Source organism: Panthera tigris, chromosome F3 (assembly GCF_018350195.1).
Source record: "Panthera tigris isolate Pti1 chromosome F3, P.tigris_Pti1_mat1.1, whole genome shotgun sequence".
NCBI lineage: Eukaryota > Metazoa > Chordata > Mammalia > Carnivora > Felidae > Panthera > Panthera tigris.
Genome location: NC_056678.1, coordinates 16,082,425 through 16,104,405, shown reverse-complemented (window position 1 = coordinate 16,104,405; position 21,981 = coordinate 16,082,425). Strand labels below are relative to the sequence as shown.

Genomic DNA, 21,981 nt, shown 5'->3' with positions numbered 1-21,981 from the left:
TGGGAAGAGCCTAAATGTCCACCAACCGATGAATGGATAAAGAAGATGTGGTTTATATATACAATGGAATACTACTTGGCAATGAGAAAGAATGAAATATGGCCTTTTGTAGCAACGTGGATGGAATGGGAGAGTGTTATGCTAAGTGAAATAAGTCATACAGAGAAAGACAGATACCATATGTTTTCACTCTTATGTGGATCCAGAGAAACTTAACAGAAGACCATGGGGGAGGGGAAGGAAAAAAAAGAAAGAGAGGGAGGGAGCCAAAGCATAAGAGACTCTTAAAAACTGAGAATAAACTGAGGGTTGATGGGGGGTGGGAGGGAGAGGAAAGTGGGTGATGGGCATTGAGGAGGGCACCTGTTGGGATGAGCACTGGGTGTTGTATGGAAACCAAATTGACAATAAATTTCATAAAAATAAAATAAAAATAAAAATAAATAAATGTGAAAAAAAAAAAAAAAGACCTTACTGTAGGGATAATCATTCTACCCTACCCTCCCTATCCTCTTCTTTGCCTTGGCATTTGAGAAGTGACAATGGTTGAGAAGTCCCAGAACCTGTAGTGAAGATATTTAAAGCTAGGGACACTGTATTTTTTTGATTCTTTTAGTTTTATTCTTATAAAATCCATAAAACTCAGATTCTGTGAAAAGAAACTCTTAATACTAGATGATTTTAATGTCCTGGTTATTTGAGTTGGCAACTTCAATATACTCAAACATACTCAAATTAGAGTATATTCTGCATTGATAAATTATGGAATATGTACTAAAGAGGATTTATGTTATAGAAATTGGAATTAAATACTCCTCAGGTAAAGGTATGGTGGCAGTCTCTCAGCATAAATTCTTCTCTATTAGTTTACCAATCATGCCAATCCCATTCACTTTGTCAGTGTTGGTTTAGGAAAGGCATGTGACCTGATTCTAGCCAATGATTGATGGGGGAAGGTCTGCTAAGAAAAACTGGGGTTTCTGGTAAGGATTTCCTTGCTCCCAAACTTTCAGAAAGAAGACATGGCCCGTTTTCTCCCTGTGAACAGAGTTACGTCTAGATGTGATGCCCAAAACTGCTCCAGCCATCTTGATGTCTATTTGAGAAGGAATCCATATGTAAGCATTGCAGAGCTAAGGGAGATATCAGAGAGGTGGAGTTAAAGCCCTGAGAAACCGTGTTTCTGGAAAATAATAAATTATTTTAGCCTGCTTAATAGAAGTTTTCTGTTAACCTGTAGCTGAAAATATCTTAACTGAAAATTTGAGTGACAGAAACTCTTAATAATTGATAACCTATCCTCACACTCTCCTCTGTGAAAATGCTTCAAAACCTGTAGTTTTGCTGATATATGGCCATTCCTTGTAAATTTCTCTGGAAGGAAATGTGGATTTCAGAGTAGAGAAATATTATAATAAAATAATAATTAAAAGACCTTATTATTATTAAAAAACACAGTAATTACTCTTGTATATTTCTCCTTGTGCAAATGGATGATGACAAGTAGAATCAAGGGGCACAGAGTACAGTCATTTTTTTTTTTTTTTTTTTTTTTAGAGAAACAGCATGTGAGCAGGGGAGAGGGCAGAATGGGGGCGGTGTGTGTGTGGGGAGAGGGAGGGAGGGAGGGAGGGAGGAAGAGAGAGAGAGAGAGAGAGAGAGAGAGAGAGAATCTTAAGCAGGCTCCCTGCTCAGTGTGGAGCCCTACACGGAGCTCCATCCCATGACCCTGGGATCATAACTTGAGCTGAAATCAAGAGTTGGACGCTCAACTGACTGAGCGTCAACTCAACTGACTCAACTGACTAGGTGCCACTCGCCCCACCTTTTTAAAAATATTTTAGTCCATCTATTCACATTTTTTTTTAGAGACAAGTGGACGAGGGCAGAGGGAGGACAGAGAGAATCTCAAGCAGGCTCCACACCCAGCACACAGCCCAATGTGGGGCTCGATCTCATGACCCTGAGATAATGACCTGAGCTGAAATTAGGAGCCTGCCACTTAACTGACTGAGCTATCCAGGCGTCCCAAGTCATTTTTAATTTTATAACATACTATCAAAAAACTATCAAATTGCTCTTTTTGTAATTATATCAATTTTAATTGTTTTCAATCTCATTAATTTTTTCTTTGTATTTTCTTGGATTTTGTGGCTTTTTATAACTTCTTGATTTAAAAGAATGATTTATTTTCTCATCTTTCTTATTTTCAAATGTATGCATATTGTTATAATGCATATAAATTTGCCTCTGAATACTATCTTAGTTGCATGCCACACATTTTGATATATTTGGGCTTAATTATTATTAAGTTGTAAATATTTAATCATTTCCATTCTTATTTCTTTAATTCACTTTATTTTTATTTTTTTAATGATTTTAATTCTTTTAAATAGTCTCTACACTCAATGTGGGGCTTGAACTTACAACCCTGAGATCAAAAGTTGCATGCTCTACTGCCTGAGCCAGCCAGGTACCTGTAACTCAATTTGTTTTTCAGCACACTTTTTTTTTTTAACTTCTGTGGAGCTAATCCCTCTGTTTGGTTTTTCAGCTCTATAATCTATACCTCTAGATTTTTTTTTTTTTTTTTTTGTAATTTTAGAGAGAGAGCGAACAGGGGAAAGTGGCAGAGGGAGAGAGAGATAATTTTAAGCAGGCTCCATGCTCAGCTTAGAGACTGATGCAGGGCTCAATCCCATGACCCTGGGATCATAACCTGAGACAAAATCAAGAGTCAGATGCTCAACTGACTGAGCCACCCAGGTGCCCCTATACCTCTAGATCTTTACATGCTGCAGGATTTTTTTGTTTGTTTGTTTCTAATATAATTTATTGTCAAGTTAGCTAACATACAGTGTATACAGTATGCTCTCGGTTTTGGGGAAGGATTCCATGATTCATTGTTTACATACAACACCCAGTGCTCATCCCAACAAGTGCCCTCCTCAATGCCCATCACCCATTTTCCCCTCTCCCCTGCTGCCCCCACCCCAATGAGCCCTCAGTTTGTTCTCTGTATTTAAGAGTCTCTTATGGTTTGCCTCCCTCCCTCTCTGTAACTATTTTTTCCCGTTCCCTTCCCCCAGAGTCTTTTGTTAAGTTTCTCAAGTTCCACATATGAGTGAAAACATATGATATCTGCCTTTCTCTGACTGACTTATTTCACTTACTGTAATACCCTCCAATTCCATCCATTTTGCTGCAAATGGCCAGATTTTATTCTTTCTCATTGCCAAGAGACCAAACCACATCTCAAACCACATCTTCTTTATCCATTCATCAGTTGATAGACATTTAGGCTCTTTTCATAATTTGGTTATTGTTGACAGTGCTGCTGTAAACATTGGGGTACATGTGCCCCTATGTATCAGCACTCCTGTATCCCTTGGGTAAATTCTTAGTAGTGCTATTGCTGGGTGATAGAGTAGTTCTGTTCTTAACTTTTTGAGAAATCTCCACACTGTTTTCCAGAGTGGCTGCACCATTTGCATTCCCACCAACAGTGTAAGAGGGTTCCCCTTTCTCTACATCCTCACCAGCATCTGTTGTTTCCTGAGTTGTTAATTTTAGCCACTCTGACCAGCGTGAGGTGGTATCTCAGATGCTGAGCATCTTTTCACGTGTCTGGATGTCTTCTTTGGAAAAGTGTCTATTCATGTCTTCTGCCTTTTTCTTCACTGGATTATTTGGTTTTTTGGGTGTGGAGTTTGGTAAGTTCTTTATAGATTTTGGATACATTATCTAATATGTCATTTGCAAATATCTTTTCCCATTCTGTCGGCTGCCTTTTAGTTTTGTTGACTGTTTCCTTTGCAGTCCAGAAGCTTTTTATCTTGATGAGGTCCCAATAGTTTACTTTTGCTTTTAATTCCCTTGCCTTTGGACATGTGTTGAGCAAAAAATTGCTGCAGCTGAGGTCAAAAAGGTTGTTGCCTGATTTCTCCTCTAGGGTTTTGATGGTTTCCTGTCTCACATTTGGGTCTTTCATCCATTTTGAGTTTGTTTTTGTGTATGTTGTAAGAAAGTGGTCTAGTTTCATTGTTCTGCATGTTGCTGTCCAGTTCTCCCGACACCGTTTGCTAAAGAGACTGTCTTTTTTCCATTGGAGACTCTTTCCTGCTTTGTCAAAGGTTAGCTGGCCATACATTTGTGCATTCAATTCTGGGTTCTCTATTCCATTGGTCTATGTGTCTGTTTTTGTGCCAATACCATACTGTCTTGATGATTACAGCTTTGTAGCAGAGGCTAAAGTCTGGGATTGTCATGCCTCCCACTTTGGTTTTCTTTTTCAACATTACTTTGGGTATTCAGGGTCTTCTGTGGTTCCATACAAATTTTAGGATTGTTTGTTCTAGCTTTGAGAAGAATGCTGGTGCAATTTTGATTGGGACTGCATTGAAAGTGTAGATTGCTTTGGGTAGTATCAACATTTTAATGATAATTTGTTCTTCCAATCCATGAGCATGGAATGTTTTTCCATTTCTTTGTGTCTTCTTCAATTTCCTTCATAAGTTTTCTATAGTTTTCAGCATACAGATCTTTTACACCTTTGGTTAGGTTTATTCCTAGGTATTTTATGGTTCTTGGTGGAATTGTAAGTGGGATCGATTTCTTGGTTTCTCTTTCTGTTGCTTCATTATCGGTGTATAGAAACGCAACTGATATCTGTACAGTGATTTTGTATCCTGCGACTTTGCTGAATTCATGTATCAGTTCTAGCAGCTTTTTGGTGGAGTCTTTCATGTTTTCCAGGTAGAGTGAAAGTTTGACTTCTTTGCCAACTTGGATGCCTTTTATTTCTTTGTGTTGTCTGATTGCTGAGGCTAGGACTTCCAATACTATGTTAAACAACAGTGGTGAGAATGGACATCCCTGACATGTTCCTGATCTCAGGGGGAAAAATCTCAGTTTTTCCCCATTGAGGATGATACTGGCTGTGGGCTTTTCGTATACAGCTTTTATGATGTTAAGGTATGTTCCTTCTATCCCGACTATCTTGAGGGTTTTTATTAAGAAATGATGCTGTATTTTGTCAACTGTTTTTTCTGTATCTATTGACAGGATCATATGGTTCTTATCCTTTCTTTTATTAATGTGATATATCACATTGATTGATTTGGGAATATTGAACCAGCCCCGCTATGCTGCAGGATTTCACAGACATGTTTAAGAAATGCCAAGAATCACTGTAAATCAGCACGGCTGAATGAAAAAGGGTGTATGTGAGCCAGAAGCCAGAAGTTATTAAAAATCAATTACTGTAGAATTCTAATGTGCCAGGCACTGGGATAGATATGGGAAAAGACATTTTAACAATGATAGCCAATCAGATATGTACAAGTATATTCAAAATACTTATGAAAGAGCAGAGGAATGAGTAATCAATAGTCTGTAGGGAGTCAGAGAAGGCTTTATATAAGAAGTAAAAACATTGAATCTTGTAGAGATATTCCAGGGAAGAAAGAACAGCAAGCATATGAGTAGGCAAAGAGAAATAAAAGGATTTAGCATGCCCAAGGAACCACAGGAAATTTGGTGGGTCTGCAGTAGCATTAGGGAATAGGGGTATGCCAGGGGAGACAGACTGGAAAAATAGGTCAGGTGGAAGTTAAATTATAAAGGACTCATATGTTATGCTAAGTGGTCAAGGCTGCCAACTAGTAGATGCAATACTAAAGCAGCAAAACACATTTGTTTCCTGGTTAACATCTCAAGTGAAAACTACATGAATAGCAGAGAAGAAAATTTGAAATTGACCTTACTTACCTTTCGACACTGTTGAGATATGAGGATCCATCATGGCCTCCTACTGCATATAGCAGGTCATCAAGAACACTGACCCCAACTCCACATCGCCTTTTGCTCATCGAAGCTACCATTCGCCATTCATTGGTCTGTGGATCATACCGTTCAACACTAGAAATAGCATCTCCACTGCACCAGCCACCAACTGGGGGAAGTAATACAAGTGGTCAAGAGAATACTTGTTCTAATGCACAGAATGTATTACTCACTTCAAAACTTCAAATCATGACCTATTGCTTGGACTTACCAAATATCTCTAGAAGCAGGTCAAAACATAAGTTATGACTTTTACTTATTCCACTGGGGTTGCGATAATCTTTAATTTTCTAAATAAATCCATTTTACAGAGAAGAGCAAGGACACCAGTTTAAGTCAGATTGGGAAGTAAGTGGCATTTAATGGATAAAACACTGAATTTAGTTAGAAGACTGGAGTTTGCGTGTTACCTCTGCTAAGTGATGTGATCTTGAGAATATCTTATAAACTACCTTACTTGTTAAATAAGGAACAAAAATTTAAAAGTGAAATAATAAATACATTAAGCTGCTTTCTAAAGAATAAAATACTACATAAATGTAATTTGTTATCGAAAGCTTAAAGAACTAAAACCTGACAAAAAATAACCAGCGTTGGTGAGGATGTGAAGAAAAGGGAATCCTCATACACTGTTAGTAGTAGCGTAAATTGGTGCAGTCGTTCTGGAAAACAATATGGAGGCCTTAAAAAATTAAAAATAGAACTATCATATGACCCAGCAATCCCACTTCTGAATATTTATCCAAAGAAAATGAAAACACTAATTCAAAGAGAAATATGAACCCCTATATTCAATGCAGCATTATTTATAATAGCCAAGATATGAAAGCAACCTAAGTATCTACTGATAAATGAATGAGATATACTATATATACATAATTGAATATTACTCAGCCATAAAAAAGAAGGAAATCTTGCCATTTGCGACAACATAGTTGTATCTAGGGATCCAATCAAGTGAAATAAGTCAGACAAATGCTGTACAATTTCACTTATGTGGAAACAAACAAAACAAAACAGAAACAAACTCATAGATACAGGGAACAAACTGTTGGTTACCAGAGTGGAGAAGGGTTGGGGGGCAGGCAAAATAGGTGAAGGGGATTAAAAAGGTATAAACCTCCAGTATAAAATAAATTAGTCATGGGGATGTAATATAGATCACAGGGAATACAGTCAATAATATAATAACTTTGTGGGGTGCCTGGGTGGCTCAGTCTCAAAAAAAAAGAACTATAATTCAGAAGCCTAGTTTTCTTTTTATTCTACTGGGGAAAGATTTTGACTCATCTATTCACAGTCTCTTAATAGGTCCTCTTATAACTGAAAATAACACAAAAATTCTTATGACTTATGCTATAAAATACTTTACTTTCTGTTTAATCTACACTCTATAGAGAATTCTACATTATCCAAACTGACATTTAAGGTCAGGAAATGTTTTGAAGAAACTACATTTTTGATAACCAGAATAACAAGTTCAAACTGAGTTCCACAGAGCTTCTCAGAGTGCTCCCTGAATAAAAAAGTGGTTATAGCAGATAATTTTAATTTATTATTCTTTCAAATCATCTCTATTCCAATCCAAAATAAGGGCTACATTATGGAGCTTAAAAAGTGAAGTCTAGGGGCGCCTGGGTGGTTCAGTCGGTTGAGCGTCCGATTTCGGCTCAGGTCATGATCTTGTGGTCTGTGAGTTCGAGCCCCGCATCGGGCTCTGTGCTGACAGCTAAGAGCCTGGAGCCTACTTCAGCTTCTGTGTCTCCCTCTCTCTCTGCTCCTCCCCCACTCATGCTCTGTCTCTCTCTCTGTCAAAAGTAAATAAAACATTTTAAAAAATTAAAAAAAAAAGTGAAGTCTAACAATACTGCCACCCCTACTCCAGCTACTAAAACAATAGCCAAACAAAATAGATTAATAGATAGATTAATAGATCTTCATAATAATCTATCAAAATAGATTAATAGATCTTCATAATAATGGGCGTAACTCCATAAAGATGGTCCTACTACTAGAATTCCCAAAAACAACATGACATCATGAAGACACAGGTACCACAAATAATTAGATCTTGCAGCCTTCTAATTTCAAAATAGACCATCAACTTTCAAAAGTGGGAAAGAGAAACTCTAAGACTGCTCTATGGGAGAGCAAGGATGCAGATGTATGAAGGTGCGAGCATGCAAATGTCTGTGTAAACCCACATAGCAGGTGAATATGTTCATGCATACATAGGAATAAATAAGAATAATAATACAAATTATAAATCTATTAATAACAGAGACATTTGGACACTAGATGTATGGGAGAATTCAGTGCATAATGAATTAATAATTAAGTTTGAAATCTAAAACAAAAATAAAGAAATTCTTCAAAAGAGAAAAAAAAGTCTGATGAGGACTGGAGTGAAAAAGAAAACCTGGCATCAATTTTCTTCTTGCAGAAATACTACAATCCTCTACATGAAGGAATTTAGATGAAAAAACTTAAAAGGAGAGAGCTAAAAACATAAATTATCAAATTTTCCCTCTAAAAATATAGGGGAAAATATATTCCCACAGGCCAAGAGAAAATTAAATTGGGAAGAAAAAAGATAGGCAGTGGTTAGGCTGATGGAAAAGGATACTAGGCCCCAGAGATTGCACAAAATTCCCTGATGAAAAGGAATAGAACACTTCATATATTAAAATGGGACAAAAGAATCCAAGGATGTCTACATCTAAGGAGCCATGGAATTAGTGAAAGTTGGGAGCTTAAATACAAACACTATGCGTCCCGGTTAGCTCCACGAATCAGAATTAGAAAAAATATTCAGAGAACTTGCTACAGACTGAATGTATGTATGTCCCACCAAAATTTACATGTTGAAATCTAGTCCCCAGTGTGATGGTATTAGGAGGTAGGGCCTTTTCAAGGTGCTTAGGTTATAAGGGCAGAGCTTTCATGAATGGGATCAGTGCTCTTATAAAGGAGACCTCAGAAAGTTCCCTTGCCCCTACCTCCGTGTAAGAACACAGCAAAAAGATAAGAAGACCAACTTCCATGAAGAAGCAGGTGGGCCCTCACCAGACATAGAATCTCCTGGTGCCTTAATCTTAGACTTCCTAGCCTCCAGAACTGTGAGAGATAAATTTATGTTGTTTATAACCACCCAGTTTCTGGTTTTCTGTTAGAATAGCCCGATGGACTAAGACAGAACTAGTAAAAAGTAGTTTGATGCAACTGTGAGAAAGCTGTTATTCAGGTGAACAAGAGAGCTGAATTTACGTGGATGGAAGTGACATCTGAGGATGAAAGTTCTTAAAGATTAAGGAGCAGAGAGTAGGAGCAAAATGATACAGCAGACTGTCTTGGGCTCAATCTAGCTCAGTGGAGCTAGGAAAGTGTGTAACTGTTTAATGTAAGATAATGTTTTGTTTTTTAAACTTTTTTTAAATGTTTACTTATTTTTGAGAGAGAGACAGAGTGTGAGTGGAAGAGGAGAGAGAGAGGAAGACACAGAATCTGAAGCAGGCTCCAGGCTCCGAGCTATCAGCAAGCATGGAGCCTGATGTGGGGCTCAGACCCACGAACCACGAGATCATGACCTGAGCCGAAGTCGGATGCCTTAACCAACTGAGCCACCCAGGCCTCCCTGTAAAGGTCATGTTTTTTGACAGTTCTAGGTAATTATGAGGTGACTTGCACACTGGTATATAAAAAATGCATATGACTCATTTTAACAAAATATCTACTGCATGACATTTTTAGACTTACATAAAAATAGAGCACTCTTGGAGAATACCAGTGTTGGATCATGAGTTAAGGAGTCAAGCTACATGGTAACTTATTATGTGTTAATCTCTTATGACAGTGGATATCACAATTGTCCAAAGGACTACTCAAATGACAGTTTAACATGTAGGAAAACATTCAGTTTAATCACAGTATATTAAGACCCAAACCTGCAAAGAGTACTTCTCCACATCGGATAGGTTTCCGTGGTCTTGTCCTTGGTCCTTGCATCAGTGGTCGTTCTTGAGGTAAGAGGAGATAGTTTTTAGCTTCATCTACCAAGTCTCTGTGGAGAAAATTCTGCCTTTATTCCAAATGTCTAAATTATATTGTTAGTCAAATTCCAATATGGTTTAGGAATACGTAAATTGGCAAAGGGGAGCAAGCATAAATCAAACCAAATCATGAATGCCAGCCAATATTAAAAAGTCACAAACATGAGAGAAATGATGCCAGTCATACTATGAGTTGTAAATTGATTGGTATTTCCATCATGACTTCCTATCTTAGTGCAAATTTAGCCTGAAACTCATTATGCTTGGGACCACCGATAACTTACGGGAAACTAAAATTTACAACTCAATTACCAACCTGCGTAGTTATTGCTTTCTCATGAATTTTACTAGATTCTGCAGGATACTGGCAGAGTAGCACATCAGCCTTGGCACTAGATAGTTGTTAGATTAATTAAATAATAAAACTAAGTCAAAAATTGGATTGTTAAGAAGAAACAGTGTACTGTCATTTAATGTTAATTTGCTATCTGGTACTGTATGAAATGGTTTACTCTCAGCAAGTCTACTGAGGAGGAACAATTTTTTTCCCTGTCTCTTCAGGTACTTTCTGAGAAGAACCTAGTAATTACACTTGTTAAATACAATATCCTAATACAAACTAATCACATACGTACTTAGCTCACTTGAGTCCTCTCTCTGAGTGATTCAGGACCTGATTAGTGGAAACTCTGTTCTTTCCCAATCTTGAAAGTGTTTCCTAAAATATATTTTCATTTCTCTAGCTTTTTATGCTACAAAGAGTAATTTATTCCTCCAGGACCAATCCCAAGCATGACCCAATTATGTACTTCCAATATATGGTTTGATAGGGCCCCTTTTGAGTTTCTTATCCAAAAAAAAAAAATCAAACCAAACCCCAAACCAACAGCTCCTCCCCATCCAAAACCCAAGCTGATGACCAAGAACTTTCTCAAGCTTCCTCAGCCTTAAAAACAAAGACTGGGATCTCTTAATAGCCAGTTTTTAAGTGTTGAGGGTTTATAGTACTCTCCTAGAGAGAGTACTATAGAGCTAAAACTTAGCAAGCCAACCCAAAATTAATAGTAACAATGAGAACACTTATAGCTATGTGTCAGTCCTTGTTATAAGGGTTTAGTATATATTAACTCAACAATCCCCACCACTGGGGGTACTATTATTGTCCCTACTTTACAGATAAAGAAACCATAGCAGAAAGAGGTTAAGGTAACTTGCCTAAGGTCCCACATCTAGTAAATGGTGAGGCCAGGATATCAGTAAAGGGTTTCCTTTAAAAGTGACTTTGGAAGTACCTCTACTCGGTGCATCAGAATCAGTACAATCTGATTTATGTTTTATGGATGGGGAGCACTTTTGCATTGTTTCTTCACATTTCAGAATCCGTAATTCCATATGGTTTTCCTTCTGCTACTATACATACTTGAGGGAATTAATTGCCATTTGTCTGATTTTTATTTAAAATACAAATATCAGGGCACCTGGGTAGCTCAGTCAGTTAAGCATCCGACTCTTGATATTGGCTCAGGTCGTGATCTCGCGCACCTGAGATCAAGCCCCATGTTGGGCTCTGTGCTGAGTGGGGAGCCTATGTGGGTTTCTCTCTCTCCCTTTCTCTCTGTCCCTCCCCCACTCGTTCACACACTCTCTCTCTCTCAAAATAAACAAACATTTAAAAATAAAAAAATAAAACCCCAAATATCTAAAACCCCCTCTGACATTTCTTTCTAAGGGACAGGCTTCAGATTATAGAAGAAATGCAAACGAATCTACATGTTCTACTTCTGTTCTAGGGATTCCTAATACTAAAGCAAGTTTCTTTAGTCACTAAGGGAGACCCAAAGGTCAGTGTATTTCAAGGAGTTCTTTTCATTTTTATATATAGAACATGCTAGGGAAAAAATGGTTAAAAACACCATATAGTTTGATTTGAACCCAAATCTTAAAATATATCAAACTGGGAAAAGTAATTTATCAATTTGTGTCTATATTACAGAGATAGCCCAATAAAACAGGTGTTTTGTTTATGTTATAGAAGCATTTAGAATTTCTTTCACGAAGAACATCATGAAACTACCCCACCAAGCTCTGGTGGAAACCCTTCCACAGCTACTTGACTAGCAGACCTTTGACTCTGTCCACAACCTCAGAAAGCAAGGCTGGTCCTATTCCCTAAGCAGCTATATGTGATGGAAGGAACAGTGCTCTTGGTACTTTGTGACAGATTCAACAGCGTTATTTATCTCAAGAAAAACATATATTAGCAGAGAATTGCCTCTTCAAATTCAAGCTTGCATTAAAATCTTAGAAATCTACCTCTTTATTGCCACTTCTACACCAATAAGCACCACACATAAAAACTAATGGAATGGAGTACTGGAAGCTCAGTCCTCTCTTCTTCCATCTCCTCCTCTTGACCCTAACCCAGAAGAAAAACCTGTTAAAAACTGCTCTGGTGTCAGCACTAAGAAATACAACATTTAGGAAGCAACACAAATAAAGAAATTAGAAGAAAACAGAAATGCTTAGTTGTTGATTTTTCCCACCCAGGGCCATTCATACCTGCACTCCTCATCACTTTTGATGAGGGGATCAGAGCCTACAGTGCCCACCAGGAACTTGGGACTAAGCAAAGGCAGACGAACATGCTGCAGCACCTAAGAGATAATAAATACCGTTAAAGGCACGAGCTCCCACCTGCAGGATATTTAACAGAATACGTAACACAAGTTCCCATAGTCTTTCCACTTGCTTTGGGATCTAACTGAATTAATTTGATTTAATTAATAAATAATAAAGACAGAGGGAAGGCATAAATACTAAACCTAAGTTTATTCCATCAATTCAGTAATCAGAATAGTCAGAAAATTGAAAGCATACTAATATCATTTTAGAATGCCACTTTGAGCTTTCAGCAATATGTTTTAAAAAAAATTTTTTTTTAATTTTTTTTAATGTTTATTATTTTTGAGAGAGAGAGAGAGAGACAGAGACCAAGCAGGGAAGGGGCAGAAAAAGAGGGAGGCACAGAATCGGAAGCAGGCTCCAGGCTCTGAGCTGTCAGCACAGAGCCCAAGGCGGGGCTTGAAGTCACAGATGGCGAGATCATGACCTGAGCCGCAGTGGGCCGCCCACTCGACTGAGCCACCCAGGCGCCCCTAGCTTTCAGCAATATGTTATAAGCTCTTCTATAATTAGCTTATATAACTGGACTGAAACAATCCAGAAGAATATCCTATTAAACTGCTAAAGACTATAGTCATAATAACGAGAACATTAAACATTCATTTAGTGACCACTTACGGCCCATATCATCCCTTTACTCTTCCAAATGTGATGAGATTTCCAAGCCACAAGGAAGGGAAGCACGATAATTGTCATCCTTGCTTTCTTTTGTTCATTTACACCTTTAGGTTCTGACTTGTGCTATAACCCTAACCTAGAGTTGATGCAAAATAGAGAGGAAGCCAAGGAGCAAAAAGTTCAAAATGATAAACACTTAAAATGCTTCTAAACAGTATCTTCTTGATTATTTGGGATAGATGGTGTCTCTTACAGTCTAATATAAGGGACAGTGACAATCGCTTATTTTTTGTAAGTCAAACATTTATTATTTCATCCAGTACAAAAAGGGCAGTTACTTGAAGAAACATTTTCACCATACCTGGGGTAACTGAGGACGTCTTTCTTGAATACTGTATTTGACCCAGGCCATCACTGCATTGAACACCTGTTCTTCACTGCGAACATTTAGTTCATCACTAGATATTATATCAATGAGCTGATTGGCTGGAAGCAACATGAACTCTTCACTTTCCATCACCTGTTCAAAATTCAGTAAGAATAAAAGAAAAGCAATTGTGACCACATTTAATTTACTCTTGATGATGATTTACTTGTCACTGTAAGTTCATCAGTTGTAACCAACGTACCTTTCTGGTGCAGGATATTGACAATAGGGATGGGAGTGTGTGTGTAAATGGGGTACATGGGAATTCTGTTCCATTTAGCTGTGAACTTAAAACTGCTCTAAAAAAATAACATTTATTCATTTAAAAAAAAGGTGGGGAACAAAGGAAAGTACTGAGGACACAATTAAAATTTTAGAAATAATAATTTGTGATTCAAGCAGTTTAAGAAAAATAAAATCTGTTTTTCTAAAATGAAGTATCAAAACCTACATTTAACATTAAAAATAAATGAAACTAACTACATCAAGTTATAATTCCAGAACTATGAGGCATATAAAAAAATCAGAAAAAGCTTTCAGAGGAGGATAAGTTGCTGAAAGAGAAACACTAAGGGGCCAATTTAAAAAAAGAATGAGGGTGTCAGCAATTCCACAAGCAAGAATGAATATACTGAGGAGAGAGACTCATGAAAACCTCTGAGGATCAAACCACTCTGATATACAGATATCAGAATGGAGGCGAAATGGCAACAAGGATATTACCCTGTTGTGCGGTCCAGCCACAAATCCCAAGATCTTGTATACCCTGTCATCAGTACGTAGAGTAAAAGGGTCAGGGTGCAACGTGGAAGAGGGAAAGAGTCAATGCTACCCTCCCTGCGGTTGTTCTCATTCAGAAGATTGTGCTACACATGATGTCTATTATCAGCGCAGGAAGAATACAGTTAGGAGTGACCTCCAATGCAGATGATGTATTCTCTTAGGACAGGGTTTTTTCATGCTCATCAAAAAGAATATTACTGGGGCACCTGGGTGGCTCAGTCAGGTGCGCGACTGACTTCAGTCAGGTCATGATCTCACAGATTGTGAGTTCGAGCCCCATGTCGGGCTCTGTGCTGACGGCTCAGAGCCTGGAGCCTGCTTCGGATTCTGTGTCTCCCTCTCTCTCTGCCCCTCCCCTGCTCAAGTTCTGTCTCTCTTTCAAAAATAAACATTAAAAAAAATTTTTTTTTAAAAATCAGAATATTAGGCAGGATACAAGATAAGCCATAGCAATTTGAATATTTGATTAAGACTGTTTTATCCCAAGTACATTAGAAACAAATGCAAATTCTAAAATGAAGCCATAAGGTTGGCTATACTTGTAGCGGAAAATATTAATGACCTCTCCAATTTTTATGGCACAGGTTTTCAAATCACCTGAGTGAGAGACCCTTGGGGTTCAGGAAATAAAATAGGTTACCTCCATATTTTAGCTGAGGTTGCCTACCCAGGTAACTTAGTAGTTAGAATGACTGCATTGTATTCTCTGTGGCACAGCTGTCAGATTTAGCAAATAAAAACAAAAGACATACTTACACTACAAAATTACTTGCTGTGTATCTGAAACTTGTATTTAACTGGGCACCCTGTATTTTACCTGGCAACCCCAACTTGGCGGCTATAAAATCAAGGCAAAATTCGAGGCCTAGCCCTAAATTATGTGTGCTGGCCTTCACAGCATGCAGAACTGTAGCCATGACTGTATCTTCTTTCCTCTTTTTTCTCTTCTTCACTCTGATCTCTTAACTTAAACACAAGTGTGGTATCATATCTCTTTGCGAAGCAGTGCCTTAACATTCTTTTGGATCTTGTTAAAATATAAATTCTTTTTCCTAACTTAGTGATTATAAACCAATGATCACTAAGTTTAAACTTTATGAACAAACCACTATTATATTCACTACTTACTGGAAACATTAAATGGCAAGAAGACGTGAAAATCTATGTTAGAAAATATTTGTTTGGCACTAACAGCAAAGAGTAGAACTAATACTTTTGATAGTCTAGTTAAACTGTCACTTCTTTTTCCACCAAGAAGAAAAAAGATATTAGTGATCTACCATTAGAGCAAATCTAGAACTGGAGTCTATCCTTGACCAAACAACCAGGTTAAGAAAATAATGCTTTTTAAAGTATCTGTTTTAAATAAAAGTTTATAGGAGATCTGGATTTTAAGTCCCACACTATTATGGTAATGAGCTTACTTTTAGTTTCCTCTAATGAATGGAGATGCAATTTGAAAAATGAATAAAGCTGAAAACAATAAAAGTGAATAAGTAAAGTTAACTAGAGTTGTTCTACCAGGAGTGAATGGCGAACTTAATGTTGAAAGACAATTTTTTAATTTATCTTTATGGACAAATGACACCGTATGAAATAAGCCAGGTCTAATGAAAAAGAAGGAAATTAAATAGACTTAAGTTAGAAAATAATTTAAATGAGTCACATGTGTTAATGCCCTAAATGGTGACTTTTTTTGCATCTGCACAGAACTAGTGCACAAACAAGTGCATTCTACTCCACAAACAAGGGGATTTCATCATGGTATAAATCAGGTTCATTTGAAAGGCAGGTTCAGAACTGGAAGGGATTCCAAATCTTTCTCTGTTAAGGATATTCTTCAGAATTTGCAACTACCATCAGATGTAAAACCCAAGCTATGGTTAAAGCAGGAATTTTTTTTTAAGTTTATTTATTTTGAGAGCAAGAGGAAGCACAAGTTGGGGAGGGGCAGAGAGAGAGGGAGACAGAGAATCCCAATCCCACGCTTCGTGCAGAGCCTGAGGGGGCCGGATCACACAACCATGAGATCATGATCTGAGTCGAAATCAAGACTTGGACACTTAACCAACCGAGTGACCCAGGTGCACCTAAAACAGGAAACTTTTTAAAAATCAACCTTATTTATTTTAAGTGTACAGAACAATGAGTTCTGATAAATGTATATACTCATGTAACCATGACCACAATCAAGATATAGAATATGACGATCATCCCCAAAGCAGGGAATTCTTAATATGGGATCCAATGACTTTTGCAAATTATTTTGGAAATTCTCAGTGGTAGCAAATCTTTAGTTTTAGAGAGTGGATTTTCGTATGTGAAGACAGTGGGAAAGGGGCACCTGGGGGGGCTCAGTCCGTTAAGCGTCTGATTCTTCATTTCGGCTCAGGTCATGATCTCACAGTTCATGAGACAGCCTCGCGTGGGCTCACACTGACAGTGAGAAGCCTACTTGGGATTCTCTCTCTCTCCCTCTGTCCCTCCCCGCTCGCACACACACACACGTACATTCTCTATGTCAAAAGAAATAAATATTAAAAAAAAAAAACAGTGGAATGAAATTAAGAGTCAAATCTGTTAAAAAAAAGTATGAAGAATTTAGGTTATTTTGAATGGGAAATTAAGTGTTACTATAAAATACTATTAACTTAATGGAGGTATAAACTCCATTTAGTCATGGTGTAGTCACTTCCTATATTTAGTTGGAATCAATTTAGTAATATTTTATTAAAAATTTTCCCATCTAAATTAATGAGAGATCTCCATCTTTAGTTTTCTTCTAACGTCTGTTTTTTTTTTTTTTTAATGTTTATTTATTTTTGAGAGAGAGAGAGAGAGAGAGAGAGACAGGGAGACACAGAATCTGAAACAGGCTCTAAGCTCTGAGCTGTCCGCAGAGTCTGACCCGGGGCTTGAACAGCAAGATCAAGACCTGAGCCAAAGTCAGACGCCCAACCGACTGAGCCACCCAGGCACCCCAAGTATCTGTGGTTTTGATAGCAGGGTATTTTGTCCTTATTTGGCAACCTCCTCCTCCTTTTTCTGGAAGACTTTCTATAGGATTAGTATTATTTCTTCCTTAAATGTTTGTCACCATCTGAGACAAGCATTTTCTTTGTGGGAAGGTTTTTAAATTATTATTTCAATTACTTTCATAGATGTAGGGTTGTTCTGGTTTTCTGTTTCTTCTTGAGTCAGTTTCTGGAATCTGTGTTTTTCAAAGAATTTGTCCATTTCCTATCAGTTGTTGAATTTATTGGCAAAATGTTGCTCATAACACTTCCTTATTATCTTTTTTAATCTGAGGGATTTGTAGTGATGTCCTCTTATATCTGATATTGGTAATTTGTGTCTTGTCTCCTTTTCTTGATCTATATAGCTAGAAGTTAATCAATTTTTTTTTTCAAAGAACAATTAATTTTTTACTCTAACCTTTATTCTTTTCTTCCTTCTACTTACTTTGGGCTTTAATTTGCTCTTCTTTTCCTAGTTTACAAAAATAATCACTAGAACAAAAACAAATGTTTCTATACATCAAAATAAAATTTAAAAAGCAAAGAAGACATCATATAGAAAAAGAAATACAGTAAATACAACTAAAGTATATACTATTTATAAAAATATGAGAGTTGAGAACAAACATGTCATGGCAACAGATAAAAATGGGCTTTAATTCCCTATTTATTTTATTTTATTTTTTTAAACGTTTATTTATTTTTGAGACAGAGAGAGAGAGAGAGAGAGAGAGAGACAGACAGACAGAGCATGAGCTGGGGAGGGGCACAGAGAGAGGGAGGAGACACAGAATCCAAAGCAGGCTCCAGGCTCTCAGCTGTCAGCACAGAGCCCGATGTGGGGCTTGAACCCATGAATCATAAGATCATGACCTGAGCTGAAGTTGAACGCTTAACCCACTGAGCCACCCAGGTGCCCCTTTAATTGCCTATTTAAAGAAAAAGATTTTCAAACTGGCTCACAAAGCAAAACTTATCTCTATGCAAATTCAAGAAAAATACCTAAAACATTATGATGCAAAAATGCTAAAAATAAAGGGCAAATGGGCAAAGATACATCAGGCAAGTGGAAACAACAACAAAAAACAAATAGGAACTGAAAGCCAGGTATCAGGCAAAGTAGAATCAAGACAACAAAAGAATGAAATCTGACAGATGAGGATACTTCGTAAAGCTAAAGGTCACAATCTGTAATTAAGATACAGAATTATGATTATCTATGCATTAAGCAACACAGCACCCACCTATATAAACTACAGATGATGCAAAGAGAAATAGAACACACTAATAATAGAAGACTTTAACACACAGGTCTGTGGACAAAGTAATATAAAAGAGCTAAGCAACATAATCAATAAGGTAGACTTTATGCATATATATCAAATACTATAAGAATGAGACTAGAAAATATACCTTATTTTCATGCACATATGGAATAGTCAGAAAAACTGATAATGTGGGACTAAAAAAGTCAGTAAATTTCATGAAGTAGAACTACTAAAAATAACACTGACTGCCATGCACTAAAATTATAAATTAAAAAAAAAAACCCCACCTAAAAATTTAAAAATTTTCTATTAATAGTTCTCGGTAAAGAAAAATGCAGGGGCGCCTGGGTGGCTTAGCCGGTTCAGCGGCCGACTTTGGCTCAGGACATGACCTCACAGTTTGTGAGTTTGAGCCCTGAGTCAGGCTCTGTGCTGACAGCTCTGAGCCTGGATCCTGCTTTGGATTCTGTGTGTCTCTCTCTCTCAAAAATAAACGTTTAAAAAAAGAAAAAGAAAAATGTAAACAGAATTACTTAAAACAACAATAAAACGAGCAGTAAAGATAAGAATCTATTAAATGTATTTAAAACAGTGATCAGAGAAAAACTATGGCTTTAAACACTCAGAGTACTTAAGGTAAAAGAATGAAAATGAATCAAATTCTCAATCAAATGGCTAGAAAAAGAATACAGCAAGCCAAAAGAGAACACAAGGAAGGAAGTAACAAAAGTTGAACTAACATTAATGAAATAGACACAAAAATTACAGATTTAATTAATGAGTCAAAATATTGATTCTTTGGGAAAACATGAACAAAATAGACATACCACTAGCTACCTTTTTCAAGGAAAGAAACATTGAAAGTACACATATACAAAATACAAAATATCAAGGGGTAAATAACCATTGATGAAGAAATTTAAAAATTAAAAGAAATTTGTACACCTCTATATAAATAAATTTGAAAGCCTAGATAAAATTGATAATTTTGTACGGAAACATAGTCTACCAAAATTGAACCTAGTAGAAAGAGGAAATTTCATGGAACGGAGAAAATGATCAATAAACTACTTCACAAAAAAGCACCACACCTAGACAGTTTCACAGAGCAATTCTACCAAACTTGCAGGGAGGACATAGTCCCAATGTTGTACAAATTGTTTCAAAGCACTGGACATGAATGAAAACTTCTAACTCATTTTCATTAAGTATAACATGTATATCTAACCTGATAAAGTCAGCACAAGAAGGGGCGCCTGGGTGGCTCAGACAGTTAAGCATCAGACTTCACTCAGCTCAGGTCATGATCTCGTATTCTGTGAGTTTGAGTTCTCTCTCTATCCCTCCCCACTTGCACTCTTTGTCTCTCAAAAGCAGACGAACATTAAAAAATTAAAAATAGGGGTGCCTGGGTGGCTCAGTTGGTTAAGCATCTGCCTTCAGCTCAGGTCATGATCTCATAGTTGGTGAGTTTGAGCCCCACGTCAGGCTCTCTGCTGTCAGCACAGAGCCTGCTTCAGATCCTCTGTCCCCCTGCCCCACTCACACTCTCTCTCTCTCTCTCTCTTAAAAATAAACTTAAAAAAATTTAAAAAATAAACAAAAAATAAAAATAAGAAAATAAAACTAGCACTTCTCATGAAAGACAGTACAAGAAAATTAAAGATTTATTAATCTTTTAATACCTATTAATATCTATTTAATATTAATCTTATTAATATCAACACAAAGACATTGTCTAAAATATTAGTGAATAGATTCCAACTCACATTAACAGTCCACCATGACCAAAATGTGTGTACTAAAAATGCAAAGATGCTTTAATTTTAGGACTTCATTTAAAAGAATTCATAATAATGGGTTTAAGGAGAAAATTCATATGATTATCTCCATAAATACTGACAAAACCTTTGACAAAATCCAATACCATTCCTTATAAAAAATATCCAAGAAAATAGGAAGTATGTGAGTACTTCCTTAATATGATAAAATATTCACACTTCAATCCTAAAACCAGTATATTCATTAATGGGAAAACACCAAAGTGATTCCTACTAATGCCAGAAACAAAGTATGTCCAATATTTCCATTACCATTTAACATTTTACTAGAAGTATTAAGCCAAACAACTGGAAAAAAAAAAAGTCATTAACAACTGGAGAAGAAGAAATAAAACTATCGATATACAGATGACATGACAGGATGGTCAGAAAACTCTAAAGAATCAGTGTAAATAACTCAAAGAATAAAAAAATTCAGTAAAGTAGCTTTCATATACATTAATGGTAGTTGGTTAGAAGCTATAGTAAAGGGAAAAAAACCTTACATAGCAACAAAAAATACATTTAGAATAACTTAAGAAATGTAGAAAACTTAAATGAATAAAACTATAAAACATTCCTGAGAGATAAAAAAAAACAGAACTGAAGAAACAGAAAGGCATCTCTCATTTTTGAATAGAACTCAACATCTTAAAAATAATTATTCTTCTTAAGTTAACTTGTAAATTAATGTGATCCCAGTAAATATACCAAGTTTTCTTCTCAAAGCTGGAAAAGGTGATACTAAGCTCATTTCGAAAAATAAACATGCAAGAAAGTTAGGAAAACACTGAAAGAGAGAGTTATACGGTAGTGGTATTAGCCCTACTATGTATTAAAATATACTACAAAGCCTCAATAATTAAAACATTGCAGGAAATAGCATGGGGCTGCTAAATGGCCTATAATAGAAGGTCTAGAACCAAGCACACACAGAAATTCAGTGTATAATAAAGATCTTATCTCAAATCACTGGTTCAAAAAGATTTTTAAATAAATGGTATTGGGACTAAATATTTAGAAAAAGATAATAGTAAGTCCATATTCCACACCCTACACAAGATAAACTCAGAGAGATCATACACATACTAGAAAAAATATGGGTGAATTCCTCTGTAACCTAAGTGTAGGAAAAGCCTTTCAAATTTTGCCTCAAAACCCAGATGCAATAAAGTAAAAGATTTATGTATTTGATAATATTAAAAAAAAACAAAAAACTTTCCATGAACCAAAAATTACCATAAGTAGAGTTGAAAGGCAAATGTAAACTGGGAAAAAAGAGTTTGTAACTTGTAGCACAGAGAGATGGCTATCACTGTTAATGCAGAGAGAACTTTAAAACACTGAATAGAAAAAAGATTTAAAAATCTAATAGAAAAATGGGCAAAAGATAATAAATAATTCATAAACATGACAGATATGAAAGATACTCAACTTTACTTAAGAGAAATGCACACTGAAACACTCTTGAGA

The 21,981-nt window shown here is 36.5% G+C and overlaps 1 protein-coding gene across 1 annotated transcript in view; it reads right to left on the bottom strand.

Annotated features, from left to right (window-relative positions):
• The window catches only part of KLHL20 (kelch like family member 20), a 63,765-nt gene that overhangs the window by 19,084 nt on the left and 22,700 nt on the right, over positions 1-21,981 (bottom strand). Inside the window, exons 4-7 of the mRNA XM_007084013.3 lie at positions 13,555-13,713; positions 12,453-12,547; positions 9,789-9,904; positions 5,770-5,953 (exon numbers count right to left, since the gene is read on the bottom strand). Coding sequence (XP_007084075.1) covers positions 5,770-5,953; positions 9,789-9,904; positions 12,453-12,547; positions 13,555-13,713 — 554 coding nt within the window. The remainder of the gene's footprint in view (positions 1-5,769; positions 5,954-9,788; positions 9,905-12,452; positions 12,548-13,554; positions 13,714-21,981) is intronic.